General features: G+C 37.2%; 1 protein-coding gene across 8 annotated transcripts in view; it reads left to right on the top strand.

The window, feature by feature from the left end:
- The window catches only part of ZC3H13 (zinc finger CCCH-type containing 13), a 96,467-nt gene extending 76,478 nt beyond the window's left edge, over positions 1 to 19,989 (top strand). For 6 of the 8 annotated variants that reach the window (XM_077778799.1, XM_077778805.1, XM_077778802.1 and 3 more), the window contains 7 exons: positions 1,449 to 1,552; positions 1,894 to 3,066; positions 3,840 to 4,361; positions 6,758 to 6,910; positions 8,317 to 8,517; positions 13,408 to 13,571; positions 17,807 to 19,989. In XM_077778799.1, coding sequence (XP_077634925.1) covers positions 1,449 to 1,552; positions 1,894 to 3,066; positions 3,840 to 4,361; positions 6,758 to 6,910; positions 8,317 to 8,517; positions 13,408 to 13,571; positions 17,807 to 17,977 — 2,488 coding nt within the window. In that variant the 3' untranslated portion in view covers positions 17,978 to 19,989. The remainder of the gene's footprint in view (positions 1 to 1,448; positions 1,553 to 1,893; positions 3,067 to 3,839; positions 4,362 to 6,757; positions 6,911 to 8,316; positions 8,518 to 13,407; positions 13,572 to 17,806) is intronic. The other 2 variants (XM_077778803.1, XM_077778800.1) reach the window with 1 other exon arrangement.
- The last annotated feature ends 5,553 nt before the right edge of the window (positions 19,990 to 25,542 follow it).

The raw sequence follows: 25,542 nt of genomic DNA, 5'->3' as shown, positions 1-25,542 counted from the left end.
ACTCATGTTTCCACAGGCAGTCTGGCAGTTCATCTGGGTCTGGATGACCCCAAATGGCCTCACTCTCATGTCTGGCATTTGGTGCTGGCTGTTGTTTAGGGCATCTCACTTCTCCTGCACATGACCTTTCATCCTCCAATAGTCTGAACTCTCCATATAATGATAGAAACCTGCCAAGAGGTCAAAAGCAGAAGCTTCAGTGCTTCTTGAGTCCTGACTTTCCAAACACACTCTGTCACTGTCACCACATCCTCTTGTCATAGCAAGACAGCGGGACAGAATGGGGGAATAGATGGCCTGATGATGGTAGGTACTTTGGATAGGGAACTGTACAAACTTGAGCCTATAAATTGTCACACTAATCTTTTTTTCCCCCCAAACCCTGATTACTCATCTATGTAAAGGAGCTGTCAGGGAGATGTGTGTGCTGCAGTATGTTTTGCAACTTCTGACCATGGTATTTGTCAACTGTTGTTTTTTTTTTTAAGTCAAAATTTAATGACAATGTAGGAAAACACTAGAATAATTTAAGGACCAGAGATATAAATCACTAGTCATTTAATGTTTAACTTAAAGAATAAGAAGTATAGTGAACATTGTAATTATTACTTTGCCACCAAGCAAGTGATTTAGTTTTTTTTTTTATGTTTTTATTTATTTCTGAGAGAGAGAGAGCGTGAACAGGGAGGGTCAGAGAGAGAGGAAGACACAGAATCTGAAACAGGCTCCAGGCTCTGAGCTGGCTTTCAGCACAGAGCCCGATGCAGGGCTCGAACCCACGAACTGTGAGATCATGACCGAGCCAAAGTTGGACACTTAACCAACTGAGCCACCCATGTGCCCCGCAAGTGATTTAGTTCTAAAAAGAGGGCAGGAACCAAGTTTTACAGTGTACTCACTGGGCTTATGATAAAGCTAATTTATTCCTAATTGCAACTTTAGGAGATTGACCCTGGCCCCCCCCCACCCCCATTTTCAAATGAGAAAGCTAAGGTTCAGTGACTTCAAGAACTTATCTAAAGTTACATAATAGGTAACATGGCTATAAGTTGAATTCCTACCTTTTTTACTCCAAAGCAGACGCTAATTTTCTGATTGGGCTTCCCTGCGTAAAGTATTTCTTCATCATAAAATATAAAAATAATGAGTAAGTTTTAGTAGAGGGTACATTAATATATTCTTCTGTTATATGTTACCACATTGCAACGATTAGATCTGGTGATTTGATGAAGAAAGACCTGTTGCTGTGTGTTTTAAGTCACTATTGTATGTCTTAACAAATGAAGAGTTTTATTAAAGATGCTGAATACCTTTTGTATGATGTAGCTCTGACAGTATTGCTCTCTTACAATTATATTTTCTATTTATAGTAAAGAAATACTGAAAACTAGTAAAGAAATCTCTTTTTCATCCTCTGGAATTTTATAAATTATATTTGTCCAATTTAGGAAGCGCTATAGAAATGAAGGGAGTCCTAGCCCTCGTCAGTCACCTAAGCGCCGGCGAGAACATTCTCCCGACAGTGACACCTACAACAGTGGAGATGATAAAAGTAAGCAGAGTGTGTTGTCTGTGTTTCTGTGTCCACATTCCTTTATAACCATGAGACCATTCTTTGACATTAATAGGAAATGATGAAGTGAGATTTAAAACTTTTCTGGCTCTGCTGCCTCTGAATATCTCATGTGACTGAAATATACATTAGGAATACAGTTACTTTACCTTACTGGCATGGTCATCTCCTATCTGTATAAAATCCATGTTTTTAGTGAAATTATTGCCATTTTTAAAGTTTTAAAATGAAAAGAGAGAGGTTGGGTTATTACTATTTCTGTGTAACATGAAACATTGTTTACCTGGTGAAAGTGTGATTGCTTTCATCTTTTTGTGTAGATGAAAAACATAGACTCTTGAGCCAGGTTGTACGACCTCAAGAGTCTCGTTCTCTCAGTCCATCACACCTTCCAGAAGACAGGCAGGGTAGATGGAAAGAGGAAGATCGTAAACTGGAAAGAAAAGAGAGTTCAAGGCGCTATGAAGAGCAGGAGCTCAAAGAGAAAGTTTCTTCTGTAGATAAACAGAGAGAACAGACAGAAATCCCGGAAAGCTCAAGAACTCGTGGGCAAGACATGATAGGACACCACCTGTCTGATGAGCGAGACACATCCGATCGAGCTCATGATGAGAACAAGAAAAAAGCAAAAATTCAGAAGAAACCTGTTAAGAAAAAGAAAGAGGATGATGTAGTGATAGAGAGGGGTAACACAGAGACAGTGTCTGAAGATGCTCAAGTATTTTCACCGAAAAAAGGACAGAAGAAGAAAAGTATGGAAAAGAAACGTAAGAAATCCAAAGGCGATTCTGATATTTCTGATGAAGAAGCAGTCCTGCAGAGTAAGAAGAAGAGAGGCCCGCGGACTCCCCCTTTGACAGCCAAAGAAGAATTGGTTGAAATGACCAATGGTAAGGATGGCCATCTAGAGGATTCTCAGAAAAAAGAAGATACGGCGTTCAGTGACTGGTCTGACGAGGACGTGCCTGACCGTGCAGAGGTGGCGGAACCGGAGCATTCTGCCACTGCTGCCACTCCTGGAAGGACTCCTTCTCCGTCCTCTCTTCCTCCCCCTCCTCCTCCAGCGGCTACTGCTTCTACGTCCACCCCCGCTACTCTTGCCACTTCTGCCTCCGCCACCAGCATTTCCTCTGCCACCCCAACCAATAGCACCAATGAAGACTCTCACAGGAAGTGCCATAGAACACGTGCGGAGAAAGTGGAGGCGCCTCACGTTACCATAGAAGAGGCGCCGCATCGCAAGCCGGTGGATCAGAAGAGGAGTAGCAGCCTCGGGAGCAATCGCAGTAATCGAAGTCACACGTCTGGTCGTCTCCGCTCGCCATCCACTGATTCTGCCCATCGGAGTGGAGATGACCAGAGTGGTCGAAAGAGAGTACTACATAGTGGCTCAAGAGATAGAGAGAAAACAAAAAGTCTGGAGATCACAGGAGAGAGGAAATCTAGAATTGATCAGTTAAAGCGTGGAGAACCCAGTCGAAGTACTTCTTCAGGTAATAAAATTGAATTCTAATCTAGCCAGTGCTTCCTGTTTTATATATTTTATACAAATTAAAATTTTAAAGTAAATGCTAAAGTGGTTACATTATATACTGCGTTAAATTTTAAGGAACTTAAAAACTTAACCATGCTACCAAAATGTTACTTGTTATGACGTTAACACTATTATAATAGAGATAACATTGAGTGATGCCATCAGTTTCAAATCAGGATGTTAGTAGTATATCTTGGTGGAAGGGCTTATGTTGTATTCAAGTCCCTTACTGACGCTTACAATTTTAACCTTCCTGCTCTTCCTGCAGCCAGTGCTTTTTCTTTTGACCACAGAAAATACGGTAGGGGATAGGAAGAGATTAGATAATGAAATGATCAGTTCTCTTAATGCTTATCCATTTTATGTATGCGTTTCTTGGAAGATCTTTTGTGGTTATAGAGGAAAATTACTTGTTTCCTTGCCTTTTACATATTTTAATTAGCACTTTAATTGACAGATCAATTTTTCCTTAAAATGAGTTCCTTGAATAATTGGGAATATGGAAATACCAAGTGTAAGTTTTAAAGGACCCTAAAATGAAGCATTTTTTTCTTTCCCTTTTCCTTCCTTCCTTCCCCTCTCTCTCTCTTTTCTTTTCCTTCGATTAAAGTATAGTTGACATACAGTGTTATATTAGTTTCAGGTGTATAGCACAGTGATTTGATGCAAGTTTAACAACAATGAAGCATTTTATTTCTTACCTTGTGTTAACTCTTTGTATATTTATTTTAGATCGCCAGGATTCAAGGAGCCATAGTTCAAGAAGAAGTTCTCCTGAGTCGGATCGACAGGTCCATTCAAGATCCGGGTCGTTTGATAGCAGAGATAGGCTTCAAGAACGTGATCGATATGAGCATGATAGAGACCGGGACAGAGAGAGGAGAGACACAAGACAGAGAGAATGGGACCGAGATGCCGATAAAGATTGGCCACGAAACAGGGACCGAGATAGATTGCGGGAACGAGAGAGAGAACGAGACAAAAGGAGAGATTTGGACAGGGAAAGAGAGAGACTCATTTCTGATTGTATGGAAAGGGACAGGGACAGAGACAGAGACAGAACTTTTGAGAGTTCTTCTCAAATAGAGTCTGTAAAACGCAGTGAAGCAAAACTGGAGAGTGAACATGAAAGAGACCTAGAAGGCACTTCCCGAGACTCTCTTGCTTTGGATAAAGAAAAAATGGATAAAGATCTAGGATCCATGCAGGGATTTGAAGATCTGAACAAAGCTGAGAGAACTGAGAGTTTGGAAGGTAAGTGCCTTGTTGTCTGTTATCCTGCTCCATTCCTTTTCAAATTTCATAGGAAATATTCTCTTGTGAAGGTGTTCTGATATGCATAAGGAAAAGCCCTATGATATTTCAAAATTGTGGTCCTCTCATGGTAGACTTGCTTCAAATTAGCCCAAATGAAATAAAAGATAGTTGGATGCAATAAAAAAGTTCTTTTCTTAGATATTAAAAAAAAGTCATAAAAATGGAAGTTATTTCTTGATTCAGAGACAGATTCAAATAACTCTCAGTAATCCTGTTTTCTGGAGCAGTTGAGAAAATACACAAAACAATTAACATTCCCTGAAAATGCGTTTCCCCTTTGGCCTACTCAGAGCCAGCCTCAGCTGTGGGGAACATCATTCTCCACTGCCTCTACTCTTCTTTTCACCCCCAGTCGAGTACATGCCTCTGAATTCTCTCAATGCACTGCACTCCAGCCGCCTTTGTACTGTCTCTTCACATCACCTGGTAGATGTTTGCCCTCTTATCTTCTCTTACTCAGACTTCATTTCCTAGTCTGTATCATTTCCTCTGTGAAGCCTTCTCTGCTAACCGTACTTACTCAGGTTGCCATAACACGTTGTCTGTATATCTTTTATAGCATCTCCACACTGTATGACAATTATTTTTCCTTGGTTTTCTCCCCACTATACTGTACTACTTTGTTAGGGACCATCGCGTTTCATTTCTTTAACATCAGGACTATAGCAAGGATGCAGTAAATGGTTGATGAATGAAAATGTATTCTGTCTGTGCATGTATACCTCACATCTTACTCTTTGGTGAATTATATAAGCTAGCTTAACAATAGTAATGACTCCCCTGAAAATTGTCATGGAAATTCTGCCTCTTTGGGCTTGTCCAGTTTTGATACCAGTGCTTAACACCATTGTTCTGATATCAAGCCCTCAAGAAACTTGTAGGATACTTGTATATAAGCAGCAATTATTCTACTGTTCTTTTTATGTGTTGTAATACAACATTGGGCCTAGAGTAAAAGTTGTATTCTTTTGAAACTATAAACATCTTTACCATCTCTTGGTTATCTAATTAGATATATTCCAATATGCCATCAGTTATATTTTTCTACTTGACAAAAACATTTCTATCTCAGTGTTTCTTCACATTATGTTTTCATCTCAATTGTGAGTATAAATAGCCTCAAATACTAATGGAGTCATAAATAGCCTCAAATACTAATGGAGTCATAATACTAATGGAGGTATAACCTTGGAGTATAATTGAATATAATTGAACTAATCATAATAACTCTCTTGTGATTGGAGTCAGTGCCCCTCATCCCTAAAATATATCCTTCACTGGTTGTGATCACACATAACATAGCATAGAAATTTATGGGTGAATTACCTATGGGCGAGATGAAAAATTTTATTCACCTCAAGTAGGAAAATGAGTAGGATAAACTTGAAAAAATACAAATCATATTATCTGCTTTGATATTTAGATGTATATTTATGTAATGAAGTCATTAAAGTTGATTACATTAGAAGTGAATTGGTGGAAGTATAGGGAGATTATTATAGAACGTAATAGAACAGAAAATTATAGAATGACCAGAAACATCTTATAGTTTATTATATTTTATTTGCTGCAAATTTATACCTGTAAAGCATCCTGTTGCATTTTGCTAACCTAGTGTTGTAAACTCAGTAGGTGATTAGAAATCCTAAACATACTCTCTAGTTTTAGGGGTACTTTTCAGTTCACAACTCCTCAGGTGACAAAGCCTAACCTAAGTAGTTGAGAAAGAGTGCTAAGATAAAATATATGATAGTGGGTACAGTACTCACAAAATATTTTTAAATTTATTACTACAACATTTTTAAAATAGTGTTGGGATAGGTAAGACAAATTGGGAGGTAGAGAGACAATCAGTGGCACTTTTATATTTTTACCTCACTGCTGCAGAGCTCTTCATATCATGAGCTAAATATTATGAACTAAGATTTAATTTCAAGTAAATGTTATTAATAAGTTTATAAGTCTTAAATTAATGAGTTTATTTAAAGAAATTACAGCATCCTTTTGAAGTTAGTAAATTTGGATTTACTTAGTTTTATTATAAAAAAATTAACACATAAGCAATATTAATAAGTTAGTGGTACCTTTTGTTTGTCATATTTTAATGGTAATCTTATAACTTCTTTCGGTATTGCTATTTATACAGTGTTCTTGCCTTTAAATTTTTAATTTTTTCTTTTGGAGTTATCAAGTATTTTAAATAATTAAGAAATGTAGTCTTCTAAGGAAAAAAATACTTTTTAAATATTTTAGTGTGCACAGCCTCTTCCTCTTTGGTTTCACTTAAATGTCCCTCTGGTGTGCTCTTTGACATGAAAGTAATCTTTCCAAAGCAGGAGATGACGAATCCAAGTTAGATGACACACATTCATTAGGATCCGGTGCTGGAGAAGGATATGAGCCAATCAGTGACGATGAACTGGATGAAATTCTAGCAGGTGATGCCGAAAAGAGGGAAGACCAACAGGATGAGGAGAAGATGCCAGGTAATCATTTACAAAGGTGGTTGAACATAAAAATTATCTGATTTATAGTGTTAAGGTATTTTTGCTCCCTTTCATACTCTGCTAATGAATGAAAGGCAGTTAGAATTTTTCTCTCTGTTTTGAGACTGAAAGGCCAATACAATGAAAATTATAGTGTGTATGCTCTGTATACTTTTAAGTTGACATTGCCTGTGAATTGGACAGGGTCCCATTTAAAATAATAACATACTAAGATTTCCATTCCAGAGGTCGAAATCCATATTATATGATTTGGAATCTAGCCAAATACTAGTTGCCTAGCAATGTTCTGTAGATGTATGGTACAGAGCTTCACAGTCGAGGTGCCACAAGCCAACTTCTGAAACGGTCATTCAAAATTTGTAATTGTTGAAATTATATTTAAGCAATATCTGTATACCTCTATCAGTTTTGTGAATTCAGTCATTATTTTCCCTCCTCATACTGCACGTGTTGCCAGAGCTTATTCTTGTGACCATAACATGCAGCAACACCTATTGATGGTCCTTCAGATCATCCCAGTTAGTCTAATGATTGTTTTAATTTTTTTGATCTCCTCTTGAGATCAGGACCTGGGCTAAAATCAAGAGTTGGATGCTTAACCAACTGTGCTACCTAGGCACCCCGTTAGAATTTTTTTTAATTACAGTGAGGGTTTTGGCTTTGTCAGGGTATATAAAATATTAAAATTTTATTTTGACTTAATTTGTTTCTGTATTTCAGTTTTTCTACTAATATAGAAGGCATGTATGATCTTTTTTATTATATGCCATTAGTTACTTACTTCTAAATAGAACATTACTGTTAATTTTTCCAGTTCCTTATCAGTGGATGGATTATTTATTTGCAGTATTAATAGCCACTGCCTCAGTTATTTGTAGGAACATGCTTGGGTTTTTGTTTGCTTGCCTGTTTTCTTTATCGTAAAGGTCCTTAGATTCTAAATATTAGTCTTTATAGTACAGCTTTCATGTTAAGACTATGTTATTTTTCAAGGGGCGCCTGGGTGGCTTAGNCTCCTAGAAATAAATAAAAAAATATTAAAAAAAAAAAAAAAGACTATGTTATTTTTCATTTATTTAAAAAAAATTTTTTTTAATGTTTTATTTATTTCTGAGAGAGAGGGAGACACAGAATCCGAAGCAGGCTCTGAACTAGCTGTCGGCACAGAGCCTGATGCGGGGCTTGAACCCACGCACTGCAAGATCATGACCTGAACCGAAGACGGGCGCTTAACCGACTGAGCCACCTAGGCGCCTCTGTTATTTTTACACTTAAAACACTTGTTACTTAATGCTTTCTATGTTTTGCAGTTTCTGTTTCTCAAAAGATAACAAGAATGCTATTTCTTAGTGTAAAAACAAAATCCCATTTTTAACTTTTTACAGATCCATTAGATGTGATAGATGTGGATTGGTCTGGTCTTATGCCAAAGCATCCAAAAGAACCACGGGAGCCAGGGGCTGCCCTTTTAAAATTCACACCTGGAGCTGTTATGCTGAGAGTTGGGATTTCTAAAAAGTTGGCAGGTTCTGAACTCTTCACCAAAGTCAAAGAAACATGTCAGAGACTTTTAGAAAAACCCAAAGGTAATTCCATTCTACTTTGTGTAATGTCTGCTGCAGCTTACTTAAGATGCCTTTGAAAAGTGTTCTGCTTTGTTTTCATGTAGCACTCCAAATATAGGAACTTTTTTTTTTGAGGAATCACTTGATATTCAGTAAAAATCTTCTTCAAAAATTTAAAAAGGTATTTTGACCATGAAAATTAAAGCCCACAGAAAAGTTGTAAGAATAGCACAGTGATCTTTCTTAACAGGGAAGTTCAAATGTCAGAGTTCTCAGTGGTGTTCCCAAACTAAACAAAGCAGAGCCTAAACAGATTGGATGCCACGGTATAAGATTGTTAGGAGCAGCAAATGAGGTATTATAAGTAAGATACTTAGCTCGATTCCTGACATGTAGTGACAAATGGGGGGCGGGGGGGTGACTGGGGTGGTAAAAAGGAAAAGAGATAAAATGTGAAAGCAACAATATTTAATTTTATATCATGTTTGTGAGAGTAAAGGTTTAAAAATTAAGCTTTTTACTAATGTAAAATTGAAAAAAAAGTTAATGTTTTTTTTTAAGAGAGAGCATGTGAGCAAGCAGGGGAGGGGGAGAGAGATTCCCAAGCAGGCTCTGTCACAACAGAGTGCAACATGGGCTGAACTCGCCAACTGTGAGATCATTACCTGAGCTAAGTCACCAGTTGGGTGCTTAACTGACTGAGCCACTAGGCTCCCTGAAAAAAATGTTTTATTAGTTTTGTGTGTTTTCTTTCAGCTGTTAGCATATACAGTAAAATTCTTGATTTTAACATGTCCCAGTAAACAAAATGAAACATATAAATTATAATTGTGCGTATGTATTAACGTGACAAATGGCTAAGCTCTTAGGTTCCTGCCCCCTTCTTTCTACCTTGTTTGGTTGGCTCTGTGACCTTAAGCAGGTAACTCCTGTGGATACAACATGATGGAACGAAAGCCATAATGTCTTACCCACCTCTAATGAAATTTGCTCCCTTGACTTTGCTAACTATGAAATACAGTTTGGCCGTGACCTGATGACATACGTTGCAAAGGGGAGTTAATTTTTGCTAACTAGTCTGGACCTCTCCTCATTTCTGCTATGATAACTTTATTAAAGAACAAGAGAACTGATACAGGATGTTGAAGAGAAGTTTCCAAAGCAGCGGGACTTTGTTTACTGATGTATCCAATGTCTAATGACCTGTTCTTACTGCTTATGCTATTATCTAGAACAGTATCTGACAGACAGTTTCAATAAGTATTTGTAAAATAATCGGTACTGATTTTTTCTGTCCTGTTTAGTCTGTTACATTGTCCCAATACTGAAGAAAGTATATCCCTACCCCATTTGTAATTAAAAAAAAAAAAAAAAATTCTAAGCTTGAACACTGAAAACTTTATAAGTGTACAGAAATTTAAATTGCCTTTGCCTTAGTTTTCTGTATGTAGTGTGATAGATTAAAAACAAACAAGTACCGGGGCACCTGTGTGCCTCAGTCAGTAGAACCTGCAACTCTTGACCTCATGGTGGTGAGTTCGAGCTCCATGTGGGGCATAGAGATTACTTAAGAATGATAAAGTACAAATAAAACAGTCTCTTGAATAATTTTGTGGTATTCATTTCAAAACCATGAAGAGACTTGAAGTTTGGCTGTACTATACTTTCTAGGGAGGTGTGTTTTTGTGTTCTGTTGTAAAAGAAACTAAATTTGTCATAATGACCATTATTCAAGGAAAAAGATGGGCTCAGTGCACATTTTTTCTTTGTATCTATAGTGGAATGGTAGTTAATATTTTGGGGGGCCTTTAGCTTCTTTTAATGCTGTGCGTATGTGACTGTGCCATTGATTGCGTAGTTATATCTGAATCACCTAAGGAACTGCTTTTTTCCACATAGATCTCCTGGTCCAACTGTGGAGATTCTGTAGAATGTGGTGGTAGAACCCTGGCATTGTATTATAGAAAGCTCCTTAGATGATTCTAATAGACACTGAAGTTTACAAACTAGTTTTGAGGATTTTTTTTATATTTATGCTTGTCTTATATTCTGTACCTTTTGACAGGTGTATAACCTATTGACCAGATGTATTACATGAGACTAGTTTCTTATCATCTAATCTCACTGTTGCTTTGCAGTTCAGGATATGAAAGTGAAATATGTAGTTCCATTCATTCTTAAATGTGTCTGTTGTGTTTTTACTAGGTGTTATTTACTATTTTCCTTTATGGATTCTAACAGTAACCTGTTTGATCATGTTGTCATAGAAGCAGTATCTGGTAGCTTTTGTTACTTCTGTCTAGCATGTAGAATGCTAGCTTTAAAGTTAACTAGATCTTTAGATTACCAACTGGCCCTGTTGTCTGTTTAACCCACCTCTTTTATTTTCCATTAAACTTTAGAAGAATTAAGGAGAGATTTAAGTGTTTTCTCCCTACTACGCTTGCATGTTATAACTTAAAACTAAGTGATTTTCATTTAATACATTGTTTTTATAGTGACCAAATCTGGGATAAAATTTGCTGGTTGTCAGACACCTCACCTAATCACTTTCCTTATTTTTTAAGAGGTCACAAAAGGTAGTCTTGTTACTGCATTTATAATCAATTCCTGAAATCTATTCTAGGACTTTATGTAATAGTTGATGGTAAACAATATACTGAATTTGATTTCACTAATTCTAACTTCAGCTTTTCTTCCCAGTAATAGACAGTAATCAGTGTCTAAATTCTTTCCACCTAGGCTGCTTGTCTTACGTCTTAAAGTAGGGTTATCTAAATGTTTACTTTTGTTTGCGATTAGCAACATAACTACATATGCAAGATCTTTCACAGAGAATATATTGGCTTTTAAAATTATTCATTGAAGTATGGTTGGCACATAGTGTTAACATTAGTGTCAGTTGTACAGCATAGTGAGTCACCAACTGTGGTTACGCTTTGCTCACCCTATGTGTAGCTGCCATCTGTCACCATACACTATTACAGTACCCTTCCCTATATACCTATATTCCCTGTGCTGTACCTTTCAACCTTGTGGTTTATTTATTGCATAACTGGAATGTACCTTTTACCTCCTGCTACCTTTTGCCCATTTTACTCCTCCCCACCGCTTCTCCCACCTGGAAACCTTCAGTTTGTTCTCTGTATTAATTTGTCTGTTTGTGCTTTTGCTTTTTAGGTTGCACATTATAGCTTGATATCCGGGATTGTGATCCCTCTTAACATTGTTCTTTTTTCCCCAAGATTGCTTTGGCTGTTTGGGGTCTTGTGTGGTTCCATACAAATTTTAAGATTGTTTATTTAGTTTTGTGAACATTATTGGTATTTGGATAGCAATTGCATTGAATCTATAGTGTGCTTTGGGTAGTATGGACACTTTAACACTATTCTTCCAGTCCATGAGCATGGTCTTTGCATTTGTTTGTATCTTCAGTTTCTTCCATCAGTGTTTTATAATTTTCAGAGTAAAGGTCTTTCACCTCCGTGGTTCAGCTTATTCCTATGTATTTTATTATTTTGGGTGCAGTTTTAAGCAGCATTGTCTTAATTTCTTTCTGCTACTTTGTTATTAGAGTATAGAAACGCAACGATTACTGGATATTAACTTTGTATCCTTTACTGAACTAACTTTACTGAATTCATTTATTACCTCTGGTAGTTCCTTGGTGGAGTCTTTAGAGTTTTCTATATATTGTATCATGTCATCTGCAAACAATGACAGTTTTATTACTTTCTACCAGTTTGGATGCCTTTTATTTCTTTTTCTTGTCTGAGGAGATACCCTTATCTTGTTCCTGATCCTAGAGGAAAAGCTCTCAGTTTTTCACCATTGACTAGGATGTTAGCTAGGTGTTTCTCATATATGGCCTTTTTAATGTTAGGGTAGTGTTCCCCTTAAACTCACTTTGTTGAGTTTTTATCATGAGCAGCTGTTCAGTTTTCTCAAATGGTTTTTCCTCACCAATGAGGTAATATGATTTTTATCCTTAGTTTTGTTAATGTGGTATATCATAGTGATTGATTTGCATATTGAACTATCTTGCATCTCTGGAATTAACCCCTCTCGATTGTTGAATGGTCCTTTTAACGTATTGTTGAATGTCGTTTCCTGATATTTTGTTGAGGAATATATTCAACAATTTGACTTTTACATCTGTATTCATCAGAAATATCAGCCTATGGTTTTGTGGTGTCTTTGTCTGGTTCTGATATCCGGGTAATGCTAGCCTCAGAATATGTGTGGAAACTTCCCTTCCTTTTGGGGGGGAATAGTTTGAGTTGACTAGGTATCAAATTATTAACAAGTATTTGATAGAATTCACAGGTTCTAGACTTTTGTTGGGAGTTTTTGATTATCAGTTCAATTTTGTTACTAGTTGTCGGTCTGTTTAGATTCTATTTCTTCTAGGATGTCCAAATTGTATTTCTGTAATGTTGCTTGTTACTTTCTCATTTCTATTTATTTGTGTCTTGTTTTGTTTTTCTTGATGAGTCACACCTAAGATTTGTCTGTGCTTTTTTGAGATTGAGATTTTTGTTTTTTTGACATAGCGCTGTATTGCTGTGTCCTCAAGATATTGGACTATTTTCATTTGTCTCCATGTATTTTTGTTTTCCTCTTTCATTTCTTTGTTAATACAGTGGTGGCTTAGCTGTGACGTGTTTGTGCTTTCTACTTTTTGTTCTTGTAATTAATTTCTAGTTTTATTCTTTCATATTCCGAAAAGATGCAGGATAGGATTTCAGTTTTCTTAAGTGCATTGAGACTGGTTTTGTGACTTAATATTTTATATTAAAGATATATACATAACTTTCACCAGTGTTATGATAAACTTCATGGAATATTTAAGTAGCGAGTAACACTTTGCTATTTTAGGAGAACTTAACGCCTGTTTGTTTTTATTGAAAGATACAGACAGTCTTTTTGAACATGAATTGGGGGCTCTCAACATGGCTGCATTACTACGAAAAGAGGAGCGAGCAAGTCTTCTTAGTAATCTCGGGCCATGTTGTAAAGCGTTATGCTTCAGACGGGATTCAGCAATCCGGAAGCAGCTTGTTAAAAACGAGAAGGTACTGTTGTTTCCTTGGGAAGTATGAATGGCATATTTTTCATTTGATTGCTTTAAGGTGATTAAGGCCTCATTATCTGCTTTTTAGGAGTTTGCCTTCCTAGTCTTTTCCACATGGAAAAGGAAGAATAAGAGTATTGATGAACATTTGTGTTGAATAGCAATTTGTATTCAAACTTTGATGCATAGAGTTTTAAGTAGTCTTTCTGGGAAACATTTTCATTTGTGAAAAGTGCCTCTAAAATTTCTAGTATGTTTTATTATCTAAACTGAAAATCAGGGAAAAAATTTTCGCGGCACAGAGTGGTGGGGATATTTATAGGAAGAAATAGTGTCTATGAGAATGTACCAAGCCAGAAGAAAGGGAAATAAACAGGTGATTATATTTAAGCATTTACTTAAGAAGAATAAAAGGAACTGAAACATAAAATAGAAATTTAGAATTAGAAGAGATCTAATCATGAAAAATTGAAAGTGTCTTTAAAAAGCCTAAAAGAGTTGGTTTAAAAGGTTGGAGACACATTCATTAGCATTTTACCTGGGGACACTTAAAAAAAAATACTAAAGAAGATTCACATTTGCCGAAGAAATTAAATTCATGAAAAACAGAGGGATGAACTCAAATGCAGAGATTAAAAGCTTCCTATTCCTTGTATCCGTTTCCATTTTAAAGTCTTCCCTGGCTCAGAATCAGTTCTGACACAGTTACTATAATCTTTCTCCTTTGCACTCCCATTTCACGTACTTCATACAGTCAATAGCTTTCTCCTTGCAGCTTTTCTCAGTTGGAAATTTTCCTAAGAGAATTAAGCCCTAGTTAGCCCTAAAGCATGTAACGAATCAGCCTTTCTTTTAAGTATCTAGAATGGTACTACTATTTTCCATCCTTGGGCATTGAATTTGAAAAATAACCCATCAGATCATTTTCTGTTGACTCCAGTAGGGGACTTCAGTTGAAAAAGGCTGCATGTTTTGCAGTCTCCCCAGAATCCTGCCTCCTTTTTATAAAAAATATATTGTAACATTCCCTGGTTCCTCCTCTAATATGTCACAGAGCCTCTCAGAAAACACCCTTGCAAAATTCTCCTTGAGAGCCATTGTGAGAACCTTGTAATCCTTCAGTACAGGGCACAGACCATTAACTAGCATGTAACATGTTATCAGAAGTTCTAGTGGCACAGTATGAAGGTCTTAAATGATGCATCTGAAAAAAGCATTGCAAGCTTTTGGATTGCTCGGTGTTAAAATTTTTCACACACAACCTGAAAGAGACTCAACTGAAGAAAAATTAATTTCAGATACAAGAGAGCCTCATGAAAGAGGTTAAGAAAAATATAGAATAGGACCACTCATCAAGGAAAATGGTACTTCTTATCACATGATGAAAAAAGTGGAAAGCCAGTAACTCATATTGGCATTGTCTTTAGAGAATTATTTTTAAAATATATCAGTTGTACTTATCAGAAAAGATAGTTGAAGGATACCAAGAGAATGCTTAGCTGCTTTAAATGAGCTGAATTCTCATTTGAATATTCTAGTATTAAAAGAATGTACAGAACCTGAGCCAAGCAGAAGGAAGTGATACCAAAAATAAATAGAAAAACAGAAATTCTGAAGAGATAAAAGAAATAATCCCCTACAAGTCTCAGATATTAAAAGGATAACATGGTAAACAACTATATGCACATAAATTTGACAATTGAGAAGAAATGGCTCTAAAAGCCACAAGCAGCAGAACTTCAGAAGTAATAGATAACTTGAATGGTCTTGTGTTTGAAACCATGCTCAGATGGTTTCACTGGCAAAATCTACCAAACGTTTAAGTTAGAGATAACACCAGTTATACATAATTTCTTCCGGAAAATTGAAGAGACAGGAATACTTCCCAACTCATTTTATGAGGACAGCAAGTACTCAGATATCAAAACAACAGTAAGACACCACAAGAAAACTACAGATCAGTATCGTTCATGAGCATACACATTAAAAAACCTCAGAAGTTGGAGATCAAATCCAGCAATATATAAAAGCAGTACTACACCATGACCAAATACAGTTTATCAGAGTGAAAGGCTGGTTTAATATTCTAGTCTAATATCCTAAAATTATTCAATGTAATCCATATTTTGACAGATCAAGAAGAAAAAATACCTAATTCTATCAATTGATGCAGCAAAAACATTTGAGAAAATTCAGCATTCTTATACAACAAAAATTCTTAGTAAGCTGGAATTAGTCTTTACTTGCATCTACAAAAACCTGCAGCTAATATCGTAATTAATGGTAAAAGTTTGAAAGATTTCCTGGAGAGGTCAGAACAAGGCTTTCCATTCTCATTACCCCTACTCTACAGTTTCCTGGGAGTTATAGCCAGTTGAATAAGTAAAGGAAGTAGAAGGCATACAGATTGGAAAGGAAGAGGTAAAACTGTATTTACTTACAGACAACATGACTGCCTACATAAAAGTTTTCAAGGAATTTATCAGAAATACTCTTAGAACTTAAGAATTTAACAAGGCCACAGGATACAAAGCATGCACAAAGCAACTGCATTTCCATGTACTAACTTTATATAAAAGCAACTGGGAACGGAAAGGTAGAGAACAAATACTTTCTACAGTTGCTCCCCAGCAAAGAAGTACTTAGGTATAAATCTATCAGAACATGTGCAAGGTCTGTGTGCTGAGAACTATGAGAGCCTGATGTAAAAAAATCAAAGATGACCTGAATAATGGAGACATACATCATGTTCATNGCCAAGCACTCCAGTGTTTTTTTTTTAATGGGCAACATTTGAATGGACAGTTCACCAAGGAGGCTATGTGGCTGGCTAATAAGCCCATGCAAAGATGTTTAACATTTTGAACCATTGGCAAATGCAGATTAAAATTTAAATGATACCATTGTGAACCTATTACAGTGGTTAAAAACCAGTAGCAATAAACCCCATAGTCAGGATGCAGAGCATTCGAAACTACTACCTATTATTATTACCAGTGAGAATGCAAAATGGGACGGCCACCTGGGAAAACAGTGTGCTGGTTGGTTAAATGAATATTTACTATATGACGCAGTAATCCCTGCTAGTATTTACTTAGAAAAATGAAAACTTAACATTCGTCTAAAAACCTGTGCACAAGAGTTTATAGCAGGTCTATTCATAATCTCCAAAATCTGGAAACAGCCCCAGTGTTCTTTATATAACGAGGGCACATCCATATAAGCGATTACTAATTTATAATAAAAAAGAACCAAACTGTCAGTACTATCAACAATATGGATTAATCTCAAAAGCAGGATACTGAAGAAAAAAGTCTCTAAAGATCATATAGTGTATGATTCCATTTACTTGATGTTCTGGAAACGGCAAAGCGATTACAGAGACCGATCACTGATTGCCACGGGTTAGAGTTGGGGAGAGGGTGTGAATACAAAGGGAGTTTTCTGGATGCTGAAACCATGATTGTGGTCATGGTTATGTCAATCAACATAGAAGTATAAACTCACAGAAATACACAAAAAAGGTAATTTGCTGTATCACATGTACATTTTTTAATGTTCATGAAATCAAGGAACCACTGTCCTTTAAGGATCCTAGAAAGAAGAGAAATGGCAGAATGCCCAAGATAGTCAAATCTCACCTTCTTTCATTTATGAACACATTTGGAGAACATTTAGCAAAATTTTATGACAACTTCCAAAAATGCTAATGTAGCTTTAAGTTACAATAATAGAGATACACATTTTAACAGAAGGGAGGCACGACTTTCTCTGTGTAGTGCAGTGATCAGCAGTCTTCCAGAGAATTTGTTCACTTCTAGAGCCCACGTTCTATAGACAGAACCCTGACAAACCAGAAAGGAGTGTGGACTGTTCAGTGCTTCTCTTCAGAGGTTTGAAAGGTTGTCATATAAAAGTAAGATTGAATTAGTGTGCAGCCCTATATATACAAGAGATTTTATTTCAGTGTGTTCAGAAATGTGCAGCGAATGTTGTTTTGTCATTGGAAATAAACTAGTTGAGTACCTGTCAGGGATTGTTGAAGCTTCCAACTTTAAGCAAGAGGTGGCCCTTAAAGGTTGCTTTCTTTTCTAGGATTTCTTGAATCTGAAAACATTTCTTAAGTTTGCTTTAAATATGCATCCCAAATTAATATTTATGTTTGAGGTTAACTTGCCTGTCTTTGTCACCTAATAGTACACATCTTTTATAATTTGTTTTGTTCCTTTCCAATAGGGCACTGTAAAGCAAGCATACACGAACGCTCCAGTGGTAGACAACGAATTACTGCGATTGAGTCTTCGGTTATTTAAGAAGAAGACCACTTGTCATGCCCCAGGCCCCGAGAAGGCTGAAGATCATAAACTCTCGCAGTCCAGTGTCCAGCAGGAACTGTGTGTGTCATAGGACTGAAGTTAAATGACAGTTTTGGTACTCTCTTCCTTCAGGATTACACATTCTTTTTCAGAGAGTTCTTTCGTTTGACAAACATTCGCAACAGGCAGAAAAGATTTATCAGCCATGGTAAAAGAGTGAAGAACAACTTTGATCTAAAGTTTAAAGACACTAGTTTCGGCTAACTTAAGGTTTTACATAAATTTTTACAGTACTTGATACTCATGCGAAATAATGTGAAAACATCTAGATTTAGTTTATTCTGTACTTTTTGTTAAAACTGAAGATTTTGGAAAACGGTTGCCACTGTTCATGCAGCCTATGAATATTTTTTATGAAATGGAGCCACTGACTTATGTTCTGGATCATCCCTACAGAAACGATCTTGTTCAGAAACGGTGTGTTCACGGAACGAAGGCACACTGCAGTGCAGAGTTCTTGGAAGTGGATGCTGGTCCTGTGCGCCGTGGTTGTGGGCAGCCCTCCCCCAGGAGGGGCCACAGTACTTCTGTCCTTTCTAAGGTTCAAAAAAAAAATTTACTAATGGGTCTTTTTTTTTAAATATATGTGCATTGTTGCAGTGTATATTGGATGTATTTGGATTCTAAATGTTTTGTTATCAGAAAATGTCTCCTGTTTTTATTTTTAATAAATGTACCTTTCCTTTCCTTGTTCTAGATTTACTTTGTTCTTCATTGATCTTATTCCTAATGTTCTGAAACAGTTGTCATCAACATTACATATTTCAAATATTTTATTGCTCAAGTAAATGCAATAGGAGTTGAGGATAGACTTCAAGTACAGCTCAGTAATACTGGAAACAAACCACAAGTCAAACAAACCTATGTCATCTGAGCTTTAAAACCGTACCATCATATTTTTCAGAGCTATAATCTTTGATTACACTGAACTGTCTAGTGTATATGTAAAATGACTTAATTTTTTTTTCATTACCATATATCTGTTTATTCTGTGTATATATATGTAACTCATGAAGGGGACTCTTAGAAGGATTTGAAATGGACTCCAAGCTGCAGAATATGTGGGCAGACAATCAAGGAAACCAATCAAAATTAATATTTTTTTCATTGGCTCTCACAGGTTTTTGCTCATACTGTAATGTATGCTACCTGTGTCAGTAGCTTTGTACCCTCTAAAGGTAACTGTTACTGATGTAAAATTCCTGCTCCTTTCAAGAACTATTTATTGTACACTTATATAAGTTATATAAGATACGGACCCAGCAAAGGAAATGGGCTTATTTTCAAGTGACTTTCAAAAGCATGTCTAAGAAAATGGCAAAAGAGACGGGAGAGATGGGAGTATCAAGATTTTCCTGGTGTCTGTTTCCTTTTCCAGTTGGTAGATACTTTGAATAAAGAAGAAATTCCTTAATGACCCTGGAGAATAAGTATCCTTTAAAAAACTGACTTCCTAATTATAGTAGATAATATCTGCTATAGCACAAATAGTTCAAGTCCTAGAACTTCTAATCCTGTTTCCCAGAAATGTGGAATATAACTGAAAATAATGGTTTTTCTTTACGAATGTTTCACAGGTTATTTATTTACAGAACGAAAACTATGTGCTTAAATTTGTCATACAGTCCATGTGTCGCCTTTTCGGATTTGAGAATCTTTTTGTTATGAAGGAAAATTTTAGAGCTATTCCTGTGCACCCTTAGTCACAGTAGTCAGAGTTTCATGTTCCCAGTGGGAATGTACCGATAAGTCTCAATTTTTAATTCACACATTCTATGCACTGCCAATCATATACCCTTAGAGTTTTTATTGAGTTTTCCATAAAAGATTTTGGACGCCAATTAAAAGTCTCCGTGAAACCAGTAGTCCTGAAAGCAACTGCTAGGCTAGAAATGATTTGATGCTAAAGTTAAAGGCATGTTACCTCCTAACTGATGGATCAAGTCTGTCCATTTGCCGTAACTGCACAGCTGGACTCCAGCTGCTGGTAATAAATGGGCAAGAGAACATGTGCAATCCAAAATAAATGAAAGTCAACACATATTACTGAGTCAGTTTGATTTTTTTTGGCAGCGATCCTGACCATTTTGAAGAGGGTTATAGTGACAATAAATAACTTTGTGTTTCACAACCATTTTGTAAGTTTCCCCTACTTGTAAGTTAACATGCTGCAAAATCTAACATGTTGTTTCTCTTTGTTCTGTAACTGTGTGTTCTCTTCCTTATCCTCTACCTACCCCATGACTACACTAGGACTTTATGACCTCCTTTATTAACTTGACATTTTGTGCTATTGGTGGAATATCCCACATTGTTTGTTACAATCCATTTGGGTAAAGATTGAGGTTTATGTTATCTGCAGGGTCAGTGATGCTTTTAAGGCTCAGAAAGAAGAGCCAGCATCTGGACCTCAACTGGTTATTTAAAAGATGTGTGTTTTCCAGCTCAAGATGGTAATATAAGGTGGATCCTGAAATCACCCTCTCTCCACAGACACACCAGATCTATGGCTACATACGGAACAATGTTCTCTGAAAACAAAAGTACTGAGTGGAGTCCTACACACACACTGGGGGGGGGGAAGGGGGGGTACCATACTGAAGCAAGTAGGAGAGGCTGAGATAAACCCCATCCTCAGAGTGGAGACCCACAATCAGGAAGGAACTCCCAACCCTGAGCCTTTCCCCAAGGAATGAAGAATTTGAACCCCACACCTTGCACCCGACTTTTAAGACCTGCACTTGAGAGACAAGCCCACAAAACATCTTGTTTTGAAAGGCAATGGGGTTTCATCCCAGAGACCCCCAAAGGGCTCAGGCGGATTTGTCCATTCCAGGGCCCACTAGAGGCAGCTGTCTGAAAAGGGTCCAGACTTCCTGCAAAAGAGGCTTGTTTATCTTAAAGTGTTGGCCTAATTTAATACACATCTAGGGGCCTACTGAAATAACCTCCAACAATGGAGGCCAGTGAGCACCATCTCTGTGTCATTCCTCTGCCTCATCCCAGCTCACTGGTATCTCCCAGGAAGGAATCTGTACACTCATCTGGCACCCCAAATTTTGTGGCTGCTGCTCAGAGGACACCTCTTCAATCCTTGACTCTGGTAGCCAGTGGGGCTTATTGTGGACCTTCAGGGTTGTTACAGAATGGTTAAAATCAGAGTAATTAACTGCTTACCACCCCCAGGGCACAGCAGTGAGGCAATAGCACCCTTTCTGTGTAAGTGCCCTATTAACTTATCTTTTATAACTGTGGCCTAAGGACAGTCTTCTAATTAAACACGTTTAGGGCCAAATGTAATCCTTTGCTGAGACCTGTTAGGGGGTGGGAGGTGGAGGTTAATGCTCTTCTAAGGCTCTTGCACAGCCATGCTCCAGGCCACTGGTGTCTCCCCTAGAGGAGTTTGTACATGTGTCTGGTGCCCTGGTTCTTATGGCTGTGACCCAGGGAAGCCCCTTGATTGCCTGGCACCAAGGACCAGTAGGGCTTCCATTCCTGGGTTTCCTAGCAAATGGAGGAACAGATCTTGGCTGGCTACTACCCCTCCTCCGCAGGGCACAGTGCAGAGGCAGCAGTATAAAACACAGACCAATCTTTCTGTGCTAGAGGCCTATCTGTATCTGTACCGCATCTGATGCCCTGACTTATGTGACTGCTGTCTAAAGGACATCCATCTACAGCCTGGTTTTGGTGGCCAAGTACAGGTTCAAGAAACTGTAGTAAAGAAATAGTTCTTACCTGGCTATACCCCCATGGATCAGTGCAGAGGGAGTAGACAGAAGTCTTTATCTCCCAGTCTTCTCCATGAAGAGGTATATTTATATATTTTAAGAGCTGCTGCCTGAGGGTCTGTTTCCCAATCAGCCTAAATCTAAGTGCTACTAAGATCTCCCACATTTGGGACACTGGTAGGTCTTAGAATACCCTCATCTACTGGGAACCACTAAAAACAAAGTAGGCTGCTTGGCAAGTCACAAAGGTTTGAGAGAATTGAGCTAGGGCACAGTTGAATAGTAGGTTTCATCTACACAAGACCAACCCTTCAAGATGGGGAGGGGTGACTTCTCTCTGTGCACAGAAACCAACATAGAGAGTCAAGGAAAATGAAGGAACGGAAGAAAATGTTCCCAATGTAATAAGTGAATCCTCAGAAGGAGAAGTTAAGGAAATGGGGATAAGTGATTTCCCTCTGATAGAGTTCAAAACAATGGTCATAAAGATACTCACTGAGCTCAGAAGAAGAATGGACCAAACACTGAAATTTCAGCAAGGTGATAGAAAATGTAAGAAAGCAGCAAACAGAAGTCACAGAGCTGAATATAACTGAACTAAAAAATACAATAGAGGGGTTCAATAGCAGACTAGATGGAGAAGAAAAGATCAAAGGGCAATAAAACTCACCCAATAAGAGCAGCAAAAAGAAAAAAAGAATGACAAAGAATTAAGATAGCTTTAGGAACTTATGGGACAATATCAAGCAGAACAACATTCATATTGTAGGAGTCCCAGAGGAGAAGAGACAAAGGAGCAGAAAACTTTTTTTTGAAGAAATAATGGCTGAAAATTTCCCTAACCTGAGGAAGGAAACACACATCTATGTTCAGAAGTCCCAGAGAGTTCCAAAAAGGAACCCAAAGAGACCCACACTGAGACACATTATAATTAGTGTCAAAAGTTAAAGACAAGGAAAGATCCTCAAAAGAAGTAAGAAAAGCATGCATAAGGAACCCATGTAAGTCCAAGCAGATTTTTCAGCAGGAATTTTGTAGGCCAGAAAAGCTGGTGTAATATATTCAAAGTAATGAAAGAAAACCTGTCAGGCAAGAATATTCTACCTGGCTAGGGGGCTCTGGCCCAAGATGGTGACATAGGAAGATTCTGAACTCACCAAATTACACTTATTTATGGGGCAGTTACTCCTAAAGAAGCCCAGAGGGCCAAGTGAACAGCTTCTACACAAAGGACCAGTGAAAGACAATAGCAACAGAGATGAGACAGGGCAAGGAAGGGAACCTCCACCCCTGATGCGGCGGACGGCAGCGGGGAGGGAAAGTACTGAAGGACCTGGAACAGGTTCCTCCCTCCTTGGGCACAAAAAAACCCATGGTTTAAAAAGAACAGATAGCATATAAAAGAGTACTTTAATAAACAAATCAAAGCACACCTAGTGGAGGGTTCAAAACATCACTATGAGTAGAGAGATAAAGTAACCAAAGTTACAACAACAGAGAGCAAGTAACATTCTCCAAAAAACACCTCCTGAAGGGCCAGGCCCTGGACAGTGTTATGACCCCTCTTTAATAGAGTAGTGCTCACAGGTGCAGGAAACATAGCAAGCTTTTAAAATACATAAGGGACAGAAAACTAGCCAAAATGGTGAAATGAAAGAATTCTTCTCAAAAGAAATTCCAGGAAGAAATGACAGCTAAAGAACTGCTCAAAACAGATATAAACAATATAACTGAACAAGAATTTAGAATAATAGTCATAAGATTAATTGCTGGACTTGAAAAAAAACATAGAAGAGAGCAGACAATCTATTGCTGCATTGATCAAGGAACTAAAAAATAGTCATGATGAATTTTAAAAATGCTGTAAATGAGGTGCAAAATAAACTAGAGGCATTGACAGCAAGAATTAAAGAGGCAGAGGGAAGAACAGATGAAACAGAAGATAAAATTATGGAAAAAGATGAAGCTGAGGAAAAGAGGTAAAACATTCTGGATCACAAGGGAAGAATTAGGGAACTAAGTGATTCAATGAAACAGCCCAATATCCTTATCATAGGAGTTCCAGAAGAAGAGAGAGAGAAAGGGGCCAGAGGTGTACTTGAACAAATCCTAGCTGAGAACTTCCCCAATCTGGGAAAGGAAACAGACAATGAAATCCAGGAGGCACAGAGAACTCCCTTCAGACATAACTTGAATTGATCTTCTGCACAACATATCATAGCGAAACTTACAAAATACAAAGAGAGAATTCTGAAAGCAGCTAGGGATAAACGCACCTTAACCTACAAGGGTAGACATTTAAGGGTAGTAGCAGACCTATCTACTGAAACTTGGCAGATCACAAAGGAGTGGCAGGAAATTTTCAATGTGATGAATTAGAAAAATATGCAGCCAAGAATCCTTTATCTAGCAAGACTGTTGTTAAGAATAAGAGAGATAAAGGTTTTCCCAAACAAAAACTGAAGGAATTCATCACCACTAAACCAGCCCTACTAGAAAACCTAAGAGGACTCTATGTGTGTTGCAAAGATCACAAAGAACCAGAGACATCACTACTACAGATAATACAATGACTCTAAACCCATATCTTTCAATAATAACAGTGAACATAAATGAACTAAATGCTCCAATCAAAAGATATAGGGTATCAGAATGGATTAAAATATATATATACAGCCCATCTATTTGCTTTCTACAAGAGACCCATTTTAGTCCTAAGGACACCTTCAGATTGAAAGTGAGGGGATAGAGAACCATCTATCATCCTCCTGGAAGTCCAAAGAAAGCTGGAGTAGCCATACTTGTATCAGACAAACTAGATTTTAAACTAAAGACTGTAACAAGAGGTGAAGAAGGGCATTATATAATAATTACAGGGTCTATCCATCAAGAAAAGCTAACAATTATAAATGTTTATGCACCAAATATGAAAGCACCCAAATATACAAAACTACTAATCACAAACATAAGCAATCTTATTCATAAGACTGTAGTAATTGCAGGGGACTTAAATACTTCACTTACAGCAATGGACAGATCATCTAGACAGAAATATCAGTAAAGAAACAATGATCCTTAATGATACATTGGACCAGATGGACTTTACAGATATACTCAGAACTCCACATCCCAAAGCAGCAGAATATACTTTCTTCTTGAGTGCATGTGGAACATTCTCCAAGATAGATCACATACTGGGTCACAAAACAGCCCTCAATAAATACAAAAGAATTGAGATCATACCATGAACACCTTCAGATCACAATGCTATGAAACTTGAAATCAATACAGGATAAAGTTTGGAAAACCTCTAAATGCATGGAGGTTAAAGAATATCCTACTAAAAAATGAATGGGTCAACCAGACAATTAAAGAAGAAATTTAAAAATATACAGAAACAAATGAAAATGAAAACACAACAATCCAAACCCTTTGGGATGCAGCAAAGGTAGTCCTAAGAGGAAACTACATTGTAATCCAGGCCTATCTTAAGAAACAAGAAAAATCTCCAATAGAAAAATTAACAGCACACCTAAAGAAACTAGAAGCAGAACAGCAAGAAACCCCACACTCAGCAAAATAAGGGAACTAATAAAGATAAAACCAGAAATAAACAATATAGAATATAAAAAACAATAGAACAGATCGATGAAACTAAGAGTTGGTGTTTTTGAAAAAATAAACAAAATTGATAAACAGACTGCTCAAAAAAAGAGAGAGGACCCAAATAGATAAGATCACGAATGAAAATGGATTTTTCACAACCAATCTCTCAGAAATACAAGCAATTATCAGAGAATGCTGTGAAAAATTATATGCCAACAAACTGGACAACCTGGAAGAAATGGACAAATTCCTAGAACAT

This window comes from Crocuta crocuta, unplaced genomic scaffold, assembly GCF_008692635.1.
Source record: "Crocuta crocuta isolate KB4526 unplaced genomic scaffold, BGI_CrCroc_1.0 scaffold586, whole genome shotgun sequence".
In the NCBI taxonomy this organism is placed as follows: Eukaryota; Metazoa; Chordata; class Mammalia; order Carnivora; family Hyaenidae; genus Crocuta; species Crocuta crocuta.
The sequence above is the reverse complement of the archived record's forward strand: the minus strand, read 5'-3'. Positions and strand labels throughout refer to the sequence as shown.